Source organism: Tricharina praecox (genome assembly GCF_024521635.1).
Source record: "Tricharina praecox strain CBS 144465 chromosome Unknown BZA05scaffold_9, whole genome shotgun sequence".
NCBI lineage: Eukaryota > Fungi > Ascomycota > Pezizomycetes > Pezizales > Pyronemataceae > Tricharina > Tricharina praecox.
The window spans coordinates 394,960-416,849 of record NW_026250411.1 but is presented as its reverse complement, the minus strand read 5'-3'; the positions used below and the strand labels follow the sequence as shown (position 1 = coordinate 416,849).

The 21,890-nt window shown below is 52.7% G+C and overlaps 7 protein-coding genes across 7 annotated transcripts; 3 read left to right on the top strand and 4 right to left on the bottom strand.

Annotated features, from left to right (window-relative positions):
- Positions 1-460: 460 nt before the first annotated feature.
- Positions 461-2,797, top strand: BZA05DRAFT_417887 (uncharacterized protein; the record flags this gene model as incomplete). Its single annotated transcript, XM_051485482.1, has 10 exons — positions 461-915; positions 983-1,016; positions 1,186-1,311; positions 1,535-1,554; positions 1,742-1,866; positions 2,271-2,375; positions 2,631-2,642; positions 2,680-2,691; positions 2,729-2,740; positions 2,778-2,797. 10 exons carry the CDS (start codon positions 461-463, stop codon positions 2,795-2,797), a joined length of 921 nt encoding a protein of 306 aa, XP_051340336.1.
- Positions 2,798-3,602: 805 nt separating this feature from the next.
- On the top strand, positions 3,603-5,057 carry BZA05DRAFT_351877 (uncharacterized protein). Its single transcript, XM_051481301.1, has 3 exons — positions 3,603-3,667; positions 3,695-3,978; positions 4,037-5,057. Exons 2-3 carry the CDS (start codon positions 3,730-3,732, stop codon positions 4,823-4,825), a joined length of 1,038 nt encoding a protein of 345 aa, XP_051340335.1. The 5' UTR covers positions 3,603-3,667; positions 3,695-3,729; the 3' UTR covers positions 4,826-5,057.
- Positions 5,058-6,511: 1,454 nt separating this feature from the next.
- On the bottom strand, positions 6,512-8,157 carry BZA05DRAFT_444073 (uncharacterized protein; the record flags this gene model as incomplete). Its single annotated transcript, XM_051486887.1, has 2 exons — positions 6,512-6,731; positions 7,916-8,157. The coding sequence occupies 2 exons, from the start codon at positions 8,155-8,157 to the stop codon at positions 6,512-6,514; spliced, it is 462 nt and encodes a 153-aa protein (XP_051340334.1).
- A 1,192-nt stretch (positions 8,158-9,349) lies between these two features.
- Positions 9,350-9,761, bottom strand: BZA05DRAFT_394758 (uncharacterized protein). The gene has a single exon (XM_051483357.1). It carries the CDS (start codon positions 9,665-9,667, stop codon positions 9,383-9,385), a length of 285 nt encoding a protein of 94 aa, XP_051340333.1. The 5' UTR covers positions 9,668-9,761; the 3' UTR covers positions 9,350-9,382.
- Positions 9,762-10,683: 922 nt separating this feature from the next.
- BZA05DRAFT_394757 (uncharacterized protein) lies at positions 10,684-11,161 on the bottom strand. Its single transcript, XM_051483356.1, is given in 2 exon segments — positions 10,684-10,706; positions 10,721-11,161. The coding sequence occupies 1 exon segment, from the start codon at positions 11,039-11,041 to the stop codon at positions 10,757-10,759; it is 285 nt and encodes a 94-aa protein (XP_051340332.1). The 5' UTR covers positions 11,042-11,161; the 3' UTR covers positions 10,684-10,706; positions 10,721-10,756.
- Positions 11,162-13,103: 1,942 nt separating this feature from the next.
- BZA05DRAFT_394756 (uncharacterized protein) lies at positions 13,104-13,659 on the top strand. The gene has a single exon (XM_051483355.1). It carries the CDS (start codon positions 13,198-13,200, stop codon positions 13,480-13,482), a length of 285 nt encoding a protein of 94 aa, XP_051340331.1. The 5' UTR covers positions 13,104-13,197; the 3' UTR covers positions 13,483-13,659.
- Positions 13,660-14,216: 557 nt separating this feature from the next.
- On the bottom strand, positions 14,217-16,231 carry BZA05DRAFT_468373 (major facilitator superfamily domain-containing protein; the record flags this gene model as incomplete). The annotated part of the gene is made up of 10 exons (XM_051487846.1): positions 14,217-14,341; positions 14,422-14,609; positions 14,683-14,966; positions 15,023-15,038; positions 15,108-15,420; positions 15,491-15,553; positions 15,612-15,788; positions 15,850-15,899; positions 15,956-16,091; positions 16,177-16,231. Coding segments are annotated over 10 exons (1,386 nt in total), but the record flags the coding sequence as incomplete, so codon positions are not given.
- Positions 16,232-21,890: the final 5,659 nt, after the last annotated feature.

Genomic DNA, 21,890 nt, shown 5'->3' with positions numbered 1-21,890 from the left:
CGCGCATCATGTTTGCTCCCCAATACCTCAGTGGTGGGAGGTGGTGCACGGGCCAAGTTCAAAGCCCTCGGTCACATCCACCCCCACAATGTGTGACTGCGCTGCACTTGCGCTGTCGAAGTCTATCTCCAACCTGTACAAAAACCCGACCCCTCCCTCGTTCCGAGCTTCGATTGGTTTCACCAGTCAACTATTTGATAAACAACCCACCCTGTATGCAACATAAAAACGACTCCTACGAACCGACAACGTGCCGTGTGGCCCACGTCGTGCGATAAGCAGCGTTCCCTCAAACTCAGTTCTGCCCCCGCCCGAAGACACTTTGGGATAGAAGCCTCTCGATCTCTCAACCCGATTCAAGGTCTTATCCCCCGCACACATACAACTTACAACCCCGCTCCAACCCGAGCACCACCTGGGCCCCAGACACCTCACCGCAACCAGTCAACCAGCAACCAAGATGTCGTGGCGTCCATCTCCTCACCAGAACGACTCGGGCACGGGCCTGTCGATCATCACACCTGTGGAGAGCATCCACCACCAGAAGACGCAGCTTCCGCAGCTGTCGCCGCCGCCGCCGCCGCCGGCCAGCTCCGCATCCCGCGTCTCCTCCCCCGCGGACGACGAAGAAGAGCACTATGACTTCGACCTCTCCGCCCCGGGCCCAAAGTGTCTCGGCGGCGGCCCCTCGACCGTCATGTCGGAGCAGTCCCGCATCAAGGCGTTTAGAGAGCTCAACGCCTCGTGGACCACCCGCACCACCAGCATGATCCCCGAGGAGGCGGTGAAGAACTTCCCCGCCGGCCCGACCGAGGGCGGATACCGTACCTTCCCGCCCGTCCCCAAGAAGACCGAGAAGGAGGAGGAGGTCCAGGTCAAGAAGGGTAGCTGGTTGGAGAAGAAGTTCAGTCGCAGGTATCCTCTTCCCCCCGGTGCATCTGAGATCTGAGTTGGACTGGACTGACGAGGAGGACGCATACAGGAGGTCCTCTCACAACTGGGGGAAGACCAACAAGGTGGGCGACAGACCTAAGTCATCTGCTAAGCCATGAGGGAGACACAAAGCATTTCTGTTGGTTAGAAGGCGTTTTGTGCATGTACATATCGATCCGTACATACTCGATCCGTACGTACTCAATGGATTTAATTGTCGAGCGTGATGACTTTTGATTACGATCGTGAAAGTTTATGCTGCATATGATGATGAAGGTGGAGCGTGAGCCATGCATGTCGAGGTACATCTTGAAAGGTGCCGATATCGCAGTCGTGGTCGGTGTTCACCTGCATGTCCTTCAGCGTCCCGCTTCACAGGTATGATAGATCGCCGCTTGGAAGCATAAGATCAATTCGCCGTTAGACTTTGGGAGGAATAAGCTAGGTGTTCCCTTCTTCGTCATCTAGAATAGATCCCACTCATCGTTTCTTGATCTTTAAACTCTAATACGTCTGATCTTCGCTGGCTTGCCCATTTCCGAGTGAGCGGGAATGCAAAAGTTGTTGTCGTTCAAGCCGAGTCGAACTACCACTGAATTAGCGTCTGATGCACCTACATAGGTACATATTTACACGACCCACCAGACCGTGGCAGTAGTTACCCGCCCCCCCGACACCTTTCCTCTCATCTCCCTTCAACTGCTCTTTCAGCGAAACCGATCGGGAGTAGGTCCTGCGTTGAAACCGCTCAACTCTTTTGGGCCCAGTAAATAAAAAATAAAATAAAAATAAAAATACAGCGCCACAGTGCTCAGGGGATATCCGTTCAGGGGGGCATCCTTCTGCAGACGCGTTACCGTCACCAAACATTCACCACATACACACCTTCCGCGACGCGGACAGCACACTGTGTCCGCAACGAATCATCCGCTGGTAAGTTCACTGTCCTTCACTGTCCGACTGACAGCTCCTGCTCTTTTGTAATTTCCTCGCCGTGGATACCACAGTTTCGCCTCGCGGATACCACAGTTTTGTCGCCGCGGATCGGTACCACAGTGTCTTTGCCGACTCACCGCGAATACCATCGTTCAGGAAGATTTCTCTGTCCTCGATTCAAAGAAAGTACTCCGCTGGGGAATGGTTTTTGGGTCGCCACCGCGGGTTGAGATTCTACAGAAATGGGGACACTTGACACAATTGACTCCACCCTCACAAAATGAACAAGCGGAGGAATTGTAATAGATGTATTTACCGAGAGTGTTTTGTCTCTTATTTCCTGTCGCGACATTTTACTGAGCGCGCCGGGTGATGCTGTTGCCTACAAACTTTTATTCCAGTTCACCGAGTGCACTGGGTGATGCTGCTGAGCGCGGGTGATGCTGTCGCCTACAAACTTTTATTCCAGATCACTGAGCGCCTGGGTGATGCTTCTGAGCGCGCCAGTTGATGATGTCGCCTATACTTTTATTCCAGCTCACTGAGAGCCTAGGTGATGTTTCTGAGCGCGCCAGGTGATGATGTTGCCTATATACTTTTATTCCAGTTCACTGAGCGCAGATGCTGTCGAGTGCACTAGGTGATGCTGTCGCCCATATACTTTTACTCCAGTTCACTGAGCGCACTGGGTGATGCTGCCACCTACATACTTTTATTTACAGTTCGAGGCGATGATGTTGCCTACATACTTTTATTTCCAGATACTGAGCGCAGTGGGTGATGCTGTTGCCTACATACTTTTGTTTCCAGATACTGAGCGCAGTGGGTGATGCTGCTGCCTACATACTTTTGTTTCCAGATACTGAGCGCAGTGGGTGATGCTGTTGCCTACATACTTTTGTTTCCAGATACTGAGCGCAGTGGGTGATGCTGTTGCCTACATACTTCTATTTCCAGTTCACCGAGAAAACCGAGTGATGGCGATATCGCCGCCTATAGTACATAGGTTGTTTCCAGTTCACACAGCGCGCCAAGCGATGGTGTCGCAGCTGCCATGAGAGTGAAGGTGTGACAGTGCCAATGCCAGTTCGTGGTTAATGTGCACTAGCGTTTTCAACGCAGGACCGTATCCCAACCGATCGCGGTGCGAACGACACGCTGTGCGGGATGACGCTATGTCACCTGACTTTACCGAACCATTCACGTGCACGGCCGCCAAGACAGGAGCCTGGTTCAGGGACCAACGAAGGGATGGCTTGCCGTGGTCCGGGCTCACGAGGGCGGCGCGTTCTCGACGAGTTCCTGCACGCCCTATCGGTGTCCAGTGAGAAAGTCATCGCCGTCGACGGAAAGGGGAGATGTGGCATCTACCTATACAGTTTCGCTTGCGAATAACCTTCATCAGAAAAGAATGTCTTTTTTTTCTTCGCTCGTTGAACTCTGCGGACTAGACTCCCCTTGAGCACTCTGGCCTCTGGCCACTGTGGTCGCTGTGGTCGCACATATGGCTGGCATCTCCAGTTTCACCTTGCCGACACGGCACACCACAGGGGAATATTAATCGGGATCGGCAGCTCCCGAACACGACACGCTGCATCCATTAAAATAAATCCTGTCGGCCCTTGCAGGGGTTAAACTCCTGAATCTTGGACTGACCGAACGAAGGTCCTCAGATCTTCAACAACTACACCTGTCAACTCTCCACCGGACAGTCTCGATATACTACCTACAGCATCCTGTCATCGTCGCTCGTTAGCCTCCTACCATCATCGTCGCTCGTTAGCCTCCTACCATCATCGTCGCTCGTTAGCCTCCTACCATCATCGACGCTCGTTAGCATCCTACGCTCCAGCTAGCGAAATGTCACAGTCCGGTGTGCAACAGACGCTACAGCGAGCACCGCCGCCGCCGCCCTCGAGGTTAAAGGTCGCTGCAACCGTCCTGTTCCACTCGACATGCGCAATCAGTGTCACTCTCATCTCCAAGTCCGCGTTGAACGGCGTTGAGCTTCCGGTGTCACTGCTGGCGCTGCAAACAACCGTCCAAGTCCTCCTCCTGACCGCCATTGGCAGGCCATTGGGCTGGATCCGCTTCAGGAGACCGCTTTCTGTAACCCCACCCCCACACCTAGCCCCTTGGCTATCCTCGTGCTAACACGCCATCTTAGGCATGGAAAGCCATCTTCCCGCTCTGCTGCGCGCGTCTAGTCGGAATCCTCGCCAAAACCCTCTGCCTCGCAGCCGTCAATGCATCATTCTACCAGATCGCGCGGGGCCTGCTCCTCCCATTCACGCTGCTCCTCTCCTACGTGATCCTGCGTCCGCGCCCCACCAACCCGCCGCTCTCCCTCTTCGGCTGCGGCGTCATCATGCTCGGCTTCGGCACCGGCATGGTAACGGACATCCAAAAGATGTTGACCTCGTACAAGGGCCTGTTCCTTGGCGTCGGGAGCTCCTTCACGACCGCCGTGGAATCCGTCGTGGTCAAGAAGTTCCTGGGCAAGGGTGACGAGGGGATGTGGCAGCTGGTGTGGATGTCGTCCGTGATGCAGCTGGTGCTGTACGTCCCGATCCTGACGATCTCCGGCGAGACGACGCTGCTCGCCGCCACCACCCCGCTGGTCTTCTCGCAGTTCGTGCGTGCAGCTATCATGACCGGCTTCGCCTCGTTCCTGTTGACCCTCGCGACGTTCCTCCAGATCTCAGTCACCAGTCCGACTACGCACATGATCGTCACCGCCGCCCGCGGCGTCGCGCAGAGCGCCCTGGCCGTAATGATCCTCGGCGAGAGTGTCACCGCCGGCCGCGTCTGGAGTATGGCTTGTATACTGGGTGGCAGCACCATCTATGGCATCGGGAAGGATAGGCTGAGGGAGACGAAGGAGGTGCAGCGCGCAGGGGGGTATCAGGCTGTGCCTGTGGGCGAGGCGGACGTGGAGTTGGGCGAGAAGAAGTAGTTTATCGTTTATCGTTTATCGCGATACGAGGCTGGTACGCTCGTGGATCACTGGGGGGTTTTGGTGCCCGTGAGTTTTTATCTATTTGGTTGGCATAGACTTTATTTCTACTATAGAGCGATAATTATTCTTTATGCAGTGTACACTGTAACTACTACCTACCACGCAATGGGATTTTTGACTGTGTACCTAACACACCAGCGGAATAGAGTTCATACGGTACGGTACCAATATTTGTGGGAATAGTGACACGACATCGTAATCGTCAGATATATCCTATCAGCACCGGGACCTTGCAATGGTTGTGGCCTGGTGTGACCCTTCCGGATCCGTGGATGGCTGCTGACTCTGGTACCATAAGGATGGGTGATTACTGATCACAAGGTTGGGTACCACGGGACTTAATGGGATGATCTGAGCTGTTCTTGAAGTGGCGGAGGGGGGTAAGGTGGTTGTTTGTGTGGATGTGTGGAGGACGTGGATGTGGATGAGGATGATGATGAGAATCGGTATGGACGGTGATAGCGACGTCGGATTTATGCCACTTCCTTTCCTTCTTTCCTTCCAGTGCCTGGCCTGCGCCTGAAGACCCCACTCCCGACTCCCGAGTGAATGAAGCAATAATAGCAATCGGGTACCGATCGTAGGCTCTAGCTTACACGACTGTTCTTCGCTACTCCTACTGCACTGCACGGGAACCACGGTGAGGTACATAGGTGAGGTATCATGATGCCTCATCACCGCGAGGCTGAGTATATAGTAGAGTACTATCAGGCTACTAGTACAGGCTACTACATATAGTAACACGGAATTCTCCACCTGCATCATCTAATTGAACCCTTGGAATTTGGATAGAGGACTGACGATAATGAGAGTATCATGTGAGGAAAATATTCAAAAATTCGGTAAACGTCTAAGATACCATGGTTTTTTCAACTGCACTGCTGCCTCGTTGATTACGCTCGGTTTTGTATCTCGGCGCAAGGCAATAGTGTTCGGAAAAACTCTATGATGCCTAATGTTCATCGAGTAGATGGGTATTTGAGTGGTGGTGGTGGTGGTGGTGGTGGTGGTGGTGGTGGTTTTGCGAGGGCTTCTTGCCAATGCCTCTCCGGGCCGACTGGCGTTCAGACAAGGAAATTGGAAGGAAACACACATAGAGGAGAGAGCGGAGATGAGGGGTTGACCGTCTGTTCGATAGGTAGATGATGATCAAGAAGGAAGAAGAAGAAGAAACCCCCGCGGGACCCAGCTTAAATCCCCCTCCTCCTTTGGAGTCGACGGGAGGAAAAGAATGTGGTTGGTATTGTTTCCTCCCGGCGACTCCAGGAGTCCTCCTTTGCTTCACCATCTCGCCGACAGCTCCTCCATCGCTCGCCGCAGTGGGTTTTCATGGAGGGTTTGAAACTTTGAAAACATTATGGCATCTTGGACGTTTGTCGTAAATAATGAGACTCAAAACCAATCGATTTATCTCAGTAGTCACCTATTACATGCAATTCCCCATACGTATCAAATGCTCCTCCTACATAAGAAATCCCGCCCTCCCAAGCCCGCCATGCCGATATTCACAAAAACTCCTGTGCACATGCCCAACTGTATACCTCGCCCCCTCCTCCCTCCCCCCTCCACCCTTCTCCCTCACTTTCCCACTAGAGCAGACCGGCGACGCCTCGTACTCCCCCTCTATTTCCTGCATCCAGCGTTGGCGGGATAATCGCAGACCAACCTAGTCGGGCTGAAGGCCAGGCCGTAGGCGCAAGTGAACTTGACGGGCCCATCGTTGCCGCAGATGTAAAAGGCGTTGCAGTCGGTCTTGTCGGTGAGGAATATGGTCCCGGTGTGCTCAGAGCGGCTGGGGCAGGAGCCGAGGACGGTTGCCGAGGCCAGAGAGGCCAGAGAGACGCTGAAGATCAGGGTGAAGAGGGTGGTGAATTGCATTGTGATTGCGGATTTTGGACGGGGGTGGAGGGGGGGAGTGGGTAAGGTGGTTGTTTGTGTGGTGGGTGGTTGTGGGGAGGATGTGGATGTGGATGTGGAGGATGTTCGGAGGCTGTGGATGAGGATGAGAATCGGTATGGGACGGGAGAGCGACGACGGACTTATACCATCTTATTTCCTTTCAACGCCTGGCCTGAGCCTGGAGACCTGACTCCCGAGTGAAGCAATAATAGCAATCGGGTACCGGCCGGGCACCTCCAGCTTACTCGACTGTAGGCGGTTCTTCAGTACTCCTACTCCACTATACAGGAACCAAGTTACCAAGGCACATATTTTAGGTATGATGTGAGGTATATCGTAATGCCCCATCCCAACCGCGAGGCTGAGTAGAATGTAGGTACCATACACCACAGATCACGCTACTATGTACTGGCTACAGGCTGCCTACTGGGTATGGTGATACGGAATTCTCCACCTGTATTAATTTTGGTCCATTGGAATTTAGATATTGGATGGAGGGCTGACGATAATAATAGTGGGTATGATAAAGAATTAAACAATTCGGGAAACGTCTAAATGCCATAGATTTTTCGACTGCATTTTTTGGGTTGCTCACCGCCGGCTGCTGGTAGGCGACTCTACTACTGCTCCATACTCCACCTCAGAGGCTGATGCTCAAGAAGTCAAGCTGTTTGATAGCTAACTTCCACCTTTGAAGGATGTTAGTTAACAGCCGCGCCCAAGTACTCTGCCTATCATGCTTTTGCGAGGGTTCTTTCGGCAATGCCTCTCCAGGCCAAAAAGTGGCGGGTCGAGAGAAGGAGGACACACAAGGAGAAAGAGGAGATATAGTAATCGATCGTCTATTATATAGATGATGATCGAGCAGGCTCGCGCAAGCTACCTCGCCACCCATTACATGCAACTCCCCATACGTACCAAATGCTCCTTTTATATAACTTCTCCCACCGTCCAAGTCCGCCATGCCAATATCCATAACAATGCAAATAATCCGCCCCATATACATGCCCCATAGTATATCTAACTACCTAGTACCCACCCCCTCCTTCCCCCCAATCCCAATTCCCAATCCCATCTCAGCCACCAGGCCGGAAGCACCTCGCACTCCCGCTCTAGTTGGAGTTGCACCCAGCGCTGACGGGGTAATCGCAGACCCAGGTGGATGGACTGAAGTGCAGGCCGGCGGCGCAGTTGAATTTGACGGGTCCGTCGTTGCCGCAGATGTAGAAGACGTTGCAGTCGGTCCTGTCGGTGAGGAAGATGGTCCCGCTGTGTTCGGAGGGGCTGGGGCAGGAGCCGAGGACGGTCGCTGAGGCTAGAGAGGCCAGAGAGACGCTGGCGACCAGGGAGAGGATGGTGGTGAATTGCATTTTGAGTGGGGGTTGGGGGACGAAGGTGAGTAGTTGTTTGTGGGGAGAATGTGGAGGATGTGGATGTGGATGTGTGGATGATGATGAGAATCGGTATTGACGGCGAAAACGACGATGTCTTTATAGCATTTCCTTTCCTTTCCTTTCATTTCAGTGTTCACTGCCTGGCCTGGAGGCTGGAGACCCGACTCCCGACTCCCGAGTGAAGCAATAATAGCAATCGGGTACCGACCATGCACTTACAGCTTACTCGACTCAATCGACTGTTCTTCTGGCCCTTCACTATACTATACTGCCCAGGAACCAACTTCCAAGGTACACAGGTAGGTATGAGGTATCATGATGCCCCATCCCAACCGCGAGGCTGAGTATGCAGGTACTATACATCAAATAGCACGATACTCTACAGGCTACTACCTATAGCCTGCAGGCCTGGGAATAGTTCATCCGGACCGAAAACTATTATAGCCCGGCGACGCCGTTCTGTCCGGGGCGAGGATTTCCCCGACTACAGAGTTCCCGAAGCCTGATTGGGGCCCCTTAGGGCCCGGAAACTTTTAGTGCAGAAGCTGGCTGACTACCAACTGTACGGTGCCGGCTATCCGGAAAGCCGGAATTCCATCCTTCGGTTCGGTGAAGATTTTGTATCCGATGCGATACCGGAGCGCACACTGTTTCTAACAGTATTGTAGCGGAAGTTCAACTTTACGGTGTTCTTGTGGCCGCATTTCTCTCATTGTGATATCCATCTTCTCCCACCACCAGCAGCAGCAAACTTTCCGGTCCCCAGTTCTCGTCTGGCTTGCCCGAAGCCCTATAGTCCCCGATTTTCCGGGCCCGAAAAAATCGGTCCCGTCCGGCGCATAGCCCAGGACGGACTGGACGCACTATTCCCAGGCCTGCCTATGGTAACACGGAATTCTCCACCTCCGTTTGGTCATTTTATATTGGGATGGAGAGCTGACGTCGGACGATAATAAGAGTATGAGCAAAATATTAAATTATTAGACTCAAGCCGATGAAGCTACCAAGTAGCCACCCATTACATTACGTCTCAAATGCCCCTCATTCCACATAACTAATCCCATCGTCCCAAGCCCGCCATTCCAATATCCATAAAAATTCACCACTGTATCTCGGCCCCCCCTCCTCTCCCCTCTCCTCCTCCCTTTTCCCAAATCCCAATCCCCCACTAGAGTAGGCTGGCGAAGACTCGCCTCCCCCTCTAGTTGTAGCTACTACACCCAGCACTGGCGGGGTAATCGCAGACCCAGGTGGAAGGGCTAAAGTGCAAGCCAACGGGGCAATTGAACTTGACGGGCCCGTTGTGGTCGCAGATATAGAAGACGTTGCAGTCCGAGGTGTCGGAGAGGAAGGCGGTCCCGCTGTGCTCGTACGTGCTGGGGCAGGAGCCGCTGGGGCTGCGAGCTTCGATGTTGGGGCTGGCGATGGCGGCCGCGGTGGCCAGAGAGAAGCTGGCGACGAGGGAGAGGAGGGTAGTGAACTGCATTTTGATGGTTGAGGTTTTTTTTGGAGGGGGTGAAGGTAGGTAGAAATGTGGTTGTTTGTGTGGAGGAATGTGGATGTGGATGTGGATGTGGATGCTGTGGATGAGGATGGGAAACGGTATTGACGACGAGAACGACGACGTATTTATACCACTTCCTTACCTTTCACTACCTGGCCTGAGCCTGGAGGCCTGACTCCCGGCCCGAGTGAAGCAATAATTGGAATCAGGCACCGACGGTGCAATTCTAGCTTACTCAACTGTTCTTCGACACTCCGCTGCACTGGAACCACGGTGAGGTGCATATAGGTGGGGTATCGTGATGCCCCATCCCAACTGCGAGGCTGAGTAGTCACTGTAAGAGCACGCTACCGTCTACAGGCTACAGGCTATCTAGCCTCGTAATACGGAATTCTCCACATTTCATAGTTGAGCTTACCGAAGGTTGGATGGCACGAGAACCGGACTGACATGGAATTCTTTCTCTTTCTTTCTTTCTTGCCGGTGTTGAGCGGGGATGTTTGACTTGAGGGAGGACTGGGCGGAGAGCAATAGGTAATCGGTATCGAGCTCGCGGCCAGCGGTCGATGACTGCCGGGTGGAAAATACTACGTAATCTGCCAGTTGAGTTTCAGTGGGGAGGGCTGGACGGAGAGCAATAGGGAACCGGTGTCGAGCTCGCGGCCAGCATAGCCGGGTGGAGGAGGATAGTATGTAATCTGCCATGATCTACTAAGGTCGAATGCAATGATGATTGAACTAAAAAAAGGCAACACGGATTTCTCTACATGCATTAATTGGTCCCTTGGAATCTGGATGGAGGGCTGACGATAATAAGAGTACGCATATGAGAAGAATATGAAATTATTAGACTCAAAACCGATCAAGCTCGGTATCTAGTAGCCACCCATTACATACAACTCCCGAAACGTCTCAAATGCTCCTCCTAACTAGTCCCGCCATCCCAAGCCCGCCATGCCGATATCCATGAAAATGCTACACTATATATCCCGCTACATCCTCCTCCCTTCCCCCAATCCCAATCCCAATCCCATCCCGACTAGAGTAGGCCGGCGACATCTCGCCCTCTACTTAGTTGTAACTACTACACCCGGCACTGGCGGGGTAATCGCAGACCCAAGTGGACGGGCTAAAGTGCAAGCCGACGGGGCAGTTGAACTTGACGGGCCCGTTGTGGTCGCAGATATAGAAGACGTTGCAGTCCGAGGTGTCGGAGAGGAAGGCAGTCCCGCTGTGCTCGTACGTGCTGGGGCAGGAGCCGCTGGGGCTGCGCGCTTCGATGTCGGGGCTGGCGATGGCTGCCGCGGACGTCAGAGACAGGCTGGCGACGAGGGAGAGGATGGTGGTGAACTGCATTTTGAGTGGTGCTTAGGGGATGAAAGTTGGTAGGTAGTTGTTTGAGTGGAGGATGTGGACGTGGTTGTGGACGTGGGTGTGGATGTGGATGTGGTGCTGTGGATGAGGATAAGAATCGGTATTGACGGCGAGAACGACGACGGCTTTATGCTCTTTCCTCTCCTTTCCTAACTACTTTCCTTTCAGTGCCTGGCCTGGACAGTGGAGGCCCAAATCCCGAGTGAAGCAATAATAGCAATCGGGTACCGACCGTGCACTTCCGGCTTACACGACGGTTCTTCTGAGACTCCTACTCCACTGCACGGGAACCAATGTGAGGTATCGTGATGATATCTTAACTACGAGGCTGAGTAGTTACTATCTACTAGGTATACATCAAAGAGCACTCTGCAGGCTACGCGGGGTAACACGGAATTCTCCACCTGGGTCCTGCATTGGTCCCTTAAAATTTGGATGTCCGATTATCGATAAAGGGAGGGCTCACGATAATAATAACCCTCCATGTATGCAGGGATGATCGACAGATGACGGATGGGGCTGAGTGACAAAATGACAGACTGACAGTTACGGATAGCACGGTGCACCCCTCTAGTTATTCTGGGATAGTGCCGGATCCGATGGGCCCAGTGACAGGTGTGCACTGTGGGGTAAAAAGTTTGGTGTCGACTCTGCAAATCAGCACTACCGACTCCTGAGTGCATCGTGACTCGCGAGATGTGTGTGAGTATTTGGGTAGGTATCCGTACGAGCCCGGCGTTGTTATAGGTACAAAGCACATACTAGACCTACCGCCTCTCCCGCAGGCCGCAGGACCGCATCTAGGGAAATCCGGCGGGCGGGATGTGGTGATAAATCGTGATGGTGGTTCGTCACTCGTGGGCGGGTTTCCGGAATTAGATACTGCCACAGGGAACGTGGTGAGGTAGGTATTTACTATGTATCATACATGTCAACACATATCAATAGCGAAGCTGGCCGGTGGCTGCTGGCGGTCATGCGATATGTATCTCCATACTTCTTCTCAGCATCTCGAGCTAGTCAACTAGCGGATGGATCCCGGCTATGTACCCTACGCCAACGTCGAAGTCCCGTGAAGAAAAGAAAAGATCTCGTGAGACCAATATGAACGAACGACGAACGTCGAGCGCCGGAACTACCGGCACAGTCGTATCCGCAGCTGCAGCTTGCTCGCCATTCGGCACGGCACGGTACAGCACAGCACATACATCAGTAGGAATCTAGGTATGTACGCGAAACCCAGCATTCGACGTGTTTGGCGTGTTGAATCCCGGCTTTCTCAGGGAAAATTATTTTTTCGTACCGTATTCGCTACTTACGCGCATATCTACAGTTTACGGAGTACCTAGCTGACCTCCGCATAGCGACGTCTGGGGCCGCCGATCCAACCTCCGCAGACCAACCCCCGGGTTGAAACTTCGTGGTGGATACTGACCTTAAGACGACGAGCAGAGTAGCGACCGAGTCTGCACATAGCCAACGTGAGCGGGCCTGGAGTCGGGACTCTGTAGACTGCAGCCCGCATTAACTACTATTACCTACACACGCTCGGAAGAGGTACATACCCAAAGAAAACCTCATGCTGTGTCGTTGGATCCTACTATACTAGGCCTCCAGCATGGCGGAGAATTCGAGGTAGAAACTTAGGTACATACAACGTGCATATCTTTATGTCTAACTGACTTCCAATTCACATCCGGCCGGTCCTGTAATTCCCCGGAAGTGCGGTTGGCTTGGGAAGATGATCATGAAGCTCGTATGTAGAAGTGATGTCGATGGTACGGTGACTACTCAGCCTCGCAGTTGGGATGGGGCATCACGATACCCCACCTATATATGCACCTCACCGTGGTTCCAGTGCAGCGGAGTGTCGAAGAACAGTTGAGTAAGCTAGAATTGCACCGTCGGTGCCTGATTCCAATTATTGCTTCACTCGGGCCGGGAGTCAGGCCTCCAGGCTCAGGCCAGGTAGTGAAAGGTAAGGAAGTGGTATAAATACGTCGTCGTTCTCGTCGTCAATACCGTTTCCCATCCTCATCCACAGCATCCACATCCACATCCACATCCACATTCCTCCACACAAACAACCACATTTCTACCTACCTTCACCCCCTCCAAAAAAAACCTCAACCATCAAAATGCAGTTCACTACCCTCCTCTCCCTCGTCGCCAGCTTCTCTCTGGCCACCGCGGCCGCCATCGCCAGCCCCAACATCGAAGCTCGCAGCCCCAGCGGCTCCTGCCCCAGCACGTACGAGCACAGCGGGACCGCCTTCCTCTCCGACACCTCGGACTGCAACGTCTTCTATATCTGCGACCACAACGGGCCCGTCAAGTTCAATTGCCCCGTTGGCTTGCACTTTAGCCCTTCCACCTGGGTCTGCGATTACCCCGCCAGTGCTGGGTGTAGTAGCTACAACTAGAGGGGGAGGCGAGGCGTCGCCGGCCTACTCTAGTGGGAATGGGATTGGGGGAAGGGAGGAGGGTAGCGAGATATACAATGTGGCATTTTTATGGATATGGGCATGGCGGGCTTGGAAGGCGGGATTATAGTAGTTAGGAAGAGCATTTAATACATCTCGGGAGTTGCATGTAATGGATGGCTAGATACCGAGCTTGATCGGTTTTGAGTTTAATAATTTAATATTTTGCTCATACTCATAATATCGTCAGTCGACCATCCAGATTCCAAGGGACCAATGCAGGTAGAGAATTCCGTGTTATGTTGACTCTTACTGTTCAATCATCATTGCATTCGGCCTTAGTAAATACTATCCTAGGCGCCCAAAATGACGGAGAATACGAGGTACATAGGTAGGTACATACGACATGTATAGGTACCGTTATTTCTATGTCTGACTACCGATTCTCACCCGGCCGGCTCTGCAATTCCCCGGAAATGCGGCTGGCGTAGGTGGATGATCATGAAGCTCGTATGTAGAAGTGATGTCGATACCTCGTGCTAGGTACAGTGCGGTATCGATATCGAAACGTGGAATGAGGAATGAGGCGGATCGGGCCATATAGGCACCTACACGAAGAACATGAGATGATTCACCGACTCACTCAGCCTGCGAAGGAGAAATCATTTGTATTGACAACACACCTTTCTATACTATCTACAGTCTATAATCCAAGATATACACACGCATTTGTGGCCACACACACACAGAATCTTTCAAGCACTCCCGGTGCCCGGATTAAACCTACTCCTTTCCCGCAACATTGGCCCATACTTCCAGAAAAGATACGGGACCGGTATGAACAGGATCGAAATACATCCTGCGTGAGATTCTGTCAGCCACGTAACTAACTACCCACCACCAGCGGCGGAAATGCATATGTATCGAGCAATCACGTACCTAGCAGCGTTGAAGCCCACTCCGGCTTGAGTTTGGTGTACATCTGTGCCGAAAACAGTGGAAAGGCGGCAGAGAAGACCGAGCGCATGATGGTATTCGCCGCAATGGCAGATGCCGCGTACTCGAGGTACCCTTCTGCGATGAAGCTGATAAAGTTGATGAAGATGGTTGTCATGCTCCACCCAAAGCTATGTCGCCGGGGGCGTCAGCCTGAGCGAAGTTGTGGTGGGGATCCAAGGGAAAAGAGAGAGGATGATTTACGGAATTCCGGAGAGAACAGGGACGATCCAGTGGATACGTTGGAAGCCCGACCATGCGAACCAGAATAGGCTGACTGGGACGAGGATTGAGCCGATGATCGAGAAGGGGAGACGCCCTTCGGGGAAGCGGTCAAGGCCTCGCGCCGCCTTCATTTTGATGTACACCTTGCTGGCAACGCCTGCTGTCGGGAATGAGATTAGCACGCCCAGGCCGATGCCCAAGAACGCAAGGCCGGAGGGACCAGGCTTCATGTGGTAGCGGCCTTGAAAGACTATTGGATACGCCTGTGTCGTATGTTAGTCTTAGAAAGTGGAGCCGGTCATCCAGTTGCGAGGCTTACAGCGAAGAATAGGTACCTAGATGTCCACCGTCAGCACTACAGCCAAAATCTATGATCAATGAAGTAGGAAGGAGTTGGTGCCTACAGAATCCCAAAAATGAAGCTGATATATAACGACGATAGAAGTATGATCGGATCCAAAAATAGCATCTCAAGTGGCCGCCAGACGGCCTTCTTAAAAATCGCCATGTCCGGCTTACTTGCAACAACACCACTGGCTCCAGACTCCTTGTGCTGTCGCTGAGCCTTCCGGAGTATAAGGGTTTTCTGCAACGTTTCGGGAATCCAAAGCCAGTTGAGCAAGAAAACCCCCGAAAGAATAAGTTGCACGCCGAAGCACCACCGCCATCCTTCGTCCAGTGCAAGCCCTTGCACCAAAAACCCGCCGACAATCGGACCTACGAGGCGGAGTACGGTCAGTCAGAGTACACATATCGCTTCCCTGGATGGATGTATGAACGGTCACACCAATGACAGGACCGAGGAACGCGGCCATAGTGAACAGCCCCATAGGCGGGCCCGATTTATCCGCTATTCCCGATACAACCATTAGCAGAGTCGGATGGAGGCTCTTGAAGGGTGAACTTACGTTCCCAAATATCCATCAGCACGCCGCCCGCCACCGTCAAAGCCGGAGACGCAAAGACGCCAACAAAAAACCGACATATCACCAACGTCTCGATGTTTTGGGAAAATACGCAACCGAACTGGAAGGCAATGAATAGGATCCACGCTGGTGCTTGAACTACTTTTCGGCCGTAGACCTCTGGAGTAGGTATGAGCCGTTAGCGGGGGAGCAGTGCTCGGCGGAGGACGGGTGATCGCACCACTCATCGGCGCGAAGATTATCGGGCCAAAAGCCATCCCTAGTACGTAACTTTCATGGTCTGTCAGTCTTCATCACTCTCCTACATACTAGGATAGAGAACAAACAAACTGAGGCCCAAGGTTACGATCACATTGGATTGTCCGAAGTCGCGAGCAATCAATGTAATACCCGGGGTAAAAATGGATGCACCCATCGAGGCGGCGACATTCTGGATGCTAAAGGTGATGGAGAGTAACCATTCTGTAACAAGCGGGGGGTTATTGTCAGCGTCCACTGCACGGCTTTGTGGTATGTAATCTCTTAGGAACGGTGAAATATATAGTACTCCGTTTATTGCTCCATTGGTAAGGGTCCTCGTCGCCTTCGAGGCGGCACAAGTTGCTGTTCGGTGTTGTTGTGTCATCTTCAAGGCTGCTGTCTATCGTCGCTCCAAGGCTGCCACTCTCCGGCGTGATCTTGCCGTTTTCGAGATCAAGGCCCATTCCGATTTCCTTTGGGGGCAAGTCCGAAATTTTGCTATTCGACATCGAATCGTTGACGGCGGGAGGGACGAATTACACCGTAGGAAAAGACGCAATTTTTCTCCACCTTTCATACCTCCACAGAGCTCGTTAAGCCGGACGAATGCGGTCTTGTGTTGTGCCGGTGAAGCGAGTCGCGCGCTTGCCTTAAGCGGCCATCTGGACACACGTCGCCCAACGCCCCGACTCAACGCTTCGCACTGCTGATTTATCCCGAGACGGTCAGGCCAGCATGCCGGCCGGTGGAGTATTTACATAGAATACCTAGATTGGCCCATGTAGGCGATCGCGGGAGAACCGTTTAAACAAGGCGAGTCGGTGCGAGCTCGAACTTGGCGATGATTGGCCGGGCCAGCGGCCGAGAGGGGTCGCGAGTGGTCCGGACTTCGGCTCCGGGGAGGAGGCTGGAGGGATACTCTACTCTAGCTACTCTAAAGGGAGTCTTTCCTACCACTCGGAAGACTCCAGGAGCGCTAGTATGTACTCTACTCATCAACATCCCCCGCGTCCTGAGTAGCAGCCTCTCGAGAACCGAGGCACAGCTGTTACAGATCCGTGGAGAAGATGAAATGCAGTATTGTCCTAACTACATACGAGCCCGGCGAGCCCGAGCAGGAACGGCAGATGGCCAGAGTATATTGCGACGAATGTGGATCTGGAGGATACCGAAGCGCAAGGATCAAAGCCTTGCAGACGAGACCGCAGCATCGACAGTGAGAATCTATGATCCGCATAGTGAGTAGTTAGTACGATTCAACGATAACGCCTGCTATGGGTGATACATAATATACCGGTACATGCGTGTAAACCCACACGGTGCTTTACGAACGCCGCCGTGATACAGCTACTATAGATACTTAAGAGCCTAGACATCCGAGCTGTACGGCCCATACAAGATCGCTCCATACACCTCCCCGCCTCCTGTATACACGGTTGCGGGGGTTCCCCGCCTTGTTCGCATGGAGCAGCCAGTGATAATCTGTGCATGGCTTTACGCTTAGCGACCTAACGGTGTCGCCGCGTCGCGACATCTTTTGCATTCGACACCGAGTATTAGTGCTAGTACTACATACTCTAATGGGCATAGGCTCTATGGGTTCTTGTCCCTGCTTCAGTAGGCTCGGCTCGGACCGCAGGTAGTCTGGACGGTGATCAACAACCCTGCATTCTCGCAGCTGCTGAGACCGTCACAATTTACTTCTCCCTGCACACGTTGCGCCTGGTCCGTTACATAGTGATTCGGAACGATGTATCCATATCGACACAGAGAAGACAACCACGTCAGAACAGCATTAATACTACAACCCCACTCTGTCCCTCCAACTTCAGCGACGTTATCTATCGTGCCCTCCGTCTTCTGACGCCAACGGCCGCCGTTCACATCTTCCAAAGCCCCTCAAAAGTTCTGTCATAATTACCAGTATCCTTCTCCAAGCGTAGTTTTGCCACGACCTACATACTCGCAATACGCTACACGATACCGTAAACGGCCGACTAGACCTCCGGGGACAACTCGAACTTACTCACCCATCATCACTCTTCGCTCTTCAATGCGGATAGTGGTCTATACTAGTGAAAGCACGCACGACAACCCAGCACTGCGGATTCGATGGCTTGACCGTTGAACCTATCGAGACCATTCCGGGGAGGCTACCACTCACGGATGTCGTATGATCAGTGTTCTCCATCGTCTGGTCCGGACGGGACGGACGGGCAAAATGCCGGACGGTTGCAAAATTTGTCCGTCAGGTCTGAGCCTGAGACGGACGGGTCGGTCCCGCCCGACGGTGGAGGACGACCGTCCAAGTCACGTGCATATAATTCGGCTGATTGATGGTTTCTGAGCACAGATTCCTACGCACCACCGCGTCTGTTCATCCCTCACCACTCCATAAGCTGTGAAAAGTAGCAGTATTCTGACTCGGACGCCTAAGGTGCGGCGCCCGGCTACTATCACAGCGCTCTAGGCACCATATCTCACTCGCCCACTCAAGTTCCACGCCCGAAATCAAATTTTTACCCAAGGCTTGCAGTTCGCCATAGTCTAGTAAGACTGGATGCGAAATATATTGATGTTCTTTCTCTCTCTCTCTTACTCAAGGCTTGGCGGACGGCCGTTGACGGCCGTCCTGCGTATCTAGCCTTTCTGGTCCCTTATCTCATCTGATCCGAGTGATTGCTATGAACCCTTCTATCCTTTCGTCAACCTTCCCTGCCTGTCGGTCCCAGGAAGCTGAACGTGCCATGTCGGCCTATGCAGTTCCCGATGGCTCGGCCAGGGTGACGGAGAGGGTTACAATGAAACATCCCAACCAGCAAGTTGCGAATCATCATTTGGATGAGACGTAGACTGCTACAAGCCGCAGTGCAACTGTGCAACATTCTACTGGACTGGGCTTATGCTTGAGATCTCGAGACTCGGGACTAGGGTGGAGCAAGCGGTAGCGGGAAGTGGCGATTGAATTCAACATTATACCCACCTCGCTGATAATTCGTTGGAAAGCAGGTTACTATCCTGCCAACAAAAACCTCGGATACCGAGCAATCACCGTGCCGATATGCGGCGAGTCGTGATATAGGTATGCGTGAAAGGCTCTCCAGCCCCCCGAACCGAGAAGATCGAGAAAAAAAACCTCATCGCCTCGCATTGCAGCCAGGGAGATGATGTTTTTTATGAGGAAACCGGCAGGAAAAAAACCTCGACCACGTAAGGGGCGTTATGTCAGTCCGCTGTGCTCTTGCCACTGCTATGTGCTTGCTCTTTACTCTTGCCACTGCTGTTGTGCTTTGCTCATGCCCGTGCTTGAAGAGAGAAGATGGGAGGAGAGGGGGGGCGCGGGGGTTGTATAGGTATCGCCGCCGGATGTTCTGCTAGCTAGTGGCGGTGTCTCTTGACACTTTGAAGGATAGCCCTAGTTAGGGCTCCTTCTTCTCCCGCCCAAATTCCACTTACCTTCCTTCCTTCTCTGCCTCTTCCTCTCCCTCTTCCCCTCCTCTTCCTCTTCCCCACTACCATCACCAGCAACAACACCACTCTTAGTAGGTAATCTTCTTTCTTCTACTTCCCTTCCTTCTTTCTCTTCCTCTTCCACCTCCTCTTTCTCACTACCATCACCAACACCAACACCACTACTAGGGAATATCCTTCCTACAAAGAAAGAAACCATCCGACCAGCACCAGGACGACTCCACTACCGGTGCGGAGCGAAAAGAAGTACACCAAAAATCTTCCACACGTCACATCTTAGTTCTCAATACTTTGACTGTGATAATGTGGGCATGCAAAAATGGGGACGTTTGCAGTGGGAACCTGGGGACCAACTGGACAACAAATGCGGCGGATACTAATGAATCAGCAGCAGTAATCTGGGAATTTTTGTGGGGATGGAGTGCGGATGAATGCAGGCTGCACGGAAGACAAAAAATGGGATCACGTACCCGGCGACATCACGACGGATCAACAAACCAGCAACTCGACTATCCGGCGGACATCAACCGAACTCATGAAGATCAATGGACGTATATCAAAGATTCATCCTTCCATCACACCTCAGTATTCACTACTTTGGTTGTGATGAAAGCGAGCGTATGCAGACATGCCTTCATTCGGGGGATCGTATGTAGTATGTACCGAGATGACCACAAAGTGGAGAATCATGTTCGATCACGCGGTTTTCCACAGATTCGGTATGTTGGAAAGTATGAATGAATGAATATTGTATTGAGTGAGTCTAAAGGTCTCGAGAAACGACAAAGAAGAGGGGTGGTAGGAGGCCAATGCTTCTCGCCGTCTTGCCCGAGTAACCGACTACGCAATGAACGACTGAGGAACGGACGCCTAAGTAGCGACCGCCTCGATGTTACAACACGGTATGCGAATAGAAGAACCTCGCCAAAGCATCGACTTCGACTTCGAGTAACGTCTCATAGCCTTGATTGATCACTGAAATTTAAAGCCTCGTTGCCGGCGTTCTTCGTTTCTTGGTTACTCGTGGTGATAAAAAATTGGGGTTTCAGTGTGCCGTGTGCCGGGTGATACATAGTGGTCGGAAAGTCAGCCGATTAGTCTCCTCTGTGGTTTTTGACACTGCGCAATATGGGAAGCTTGGTCTTATGTAACAGCCAGTCCTCCTAGGGCTTCGGTCGGGGGCTCGATGAGATGGGCGATCGGTACATACGTCTACCATAGTAGTGTCCGCCGCCCACCCATAGGTACTATCAACTACCGGGTGGCCGCCGGTACTTGGCCTGTCCAGGCATGGCCACTGAGTCCGTGTCGGCAAACGCGGTAAAATAAGGCTTATCGCGTCAGGAATGTGACTCCGAGGGTGGAATGCTATTTAACTAGCCGCTTGGAATGTTGGATGTGATCCCAGCTTGGAGGTTAACGGCGCACTTATGCGCGACGTCTCGCACACCTTGATTGCTCGGTTCGATCATGGTGCTTGGGCCACCTGATGTCAAAACCTTTTGCCACGGTCGGGGACGGACATCGGCTATGATTCGTAGTACAATACATAGCCTTCGAAATCCAGATCTCGCTCCTCAATGAGACAGTGCCCACAACCGCAGCCCATAATGCTCAGACGCAGCGACGCTTGACACCGACGTCTGTGAACTCTGCACGACTGATGGGAAGCAATATTCGGATATTGGAAGTCGAGCAGAGCAACGATGCAGCCCGGAGCTGTCAGAGTTACCTCTCGTAACGAGTCGGCGGTCCCCAACTCTCCCTCCAATGATTGTGATCAATGCACCTTGCAATGGACGACAGGTTGATTTCGATAGGCGAGCAGTACCGGTAGTCGTAGAAGTCTATGTAAACTAGAGGACTACTGTAGGTAGATAGGGTAGGTACCTTGGGTATATATCCTCCATGGCAGACTCGACTTCCAGCCCGATCTGGTTTACCTTTAACTACCCCCCCAATTTCGGCCCCACACCGGCGGGGACGCAAGTTGGAGGACAAATACCAGGCACCGCCGTTTATGCCTAAACGGCATTCCATAACCTAGAGCATCATAGGCTTAGGCGACAGGCTCTGTGGTGATGCTTTGGCTAAAGCCTAGTTACAACTTACAGGTGTCTCAAAAGTAGCCGAGATCATGCCCATCTCCTTTCACCGGGGCTGAGCGGATTATGTAGAGGATTGGGGAGAGGATTTCGCCTGGCATATGTACCTAGATACCTTCATGCTCGGTTTGCTTTCATGTTTGTAGTAGATCCGTACCTAACGTACTGACACCGAACGGCGGCGCCAGGGTGATACCTGGTGGGGGCGTGGCTATCTCCGCAAGGCCGCGGGCATCCCCGACCCGTTGGAATCATGCACCAATGCTAGCCTAAATCGTGGATACCTACTCTAGATACCTTTGCATAGTTGCAAGTGCATCTAATGTATGTACTAGTGATGCATAGGGGCATCGATGCGAGGCACATTCGTCACGGAGGAAGCCCTTGAAGAACGGCCCCCCGTCGTCGGTTTTCGCTCCCGATTGACGGCGACGCCGTTCGGTCA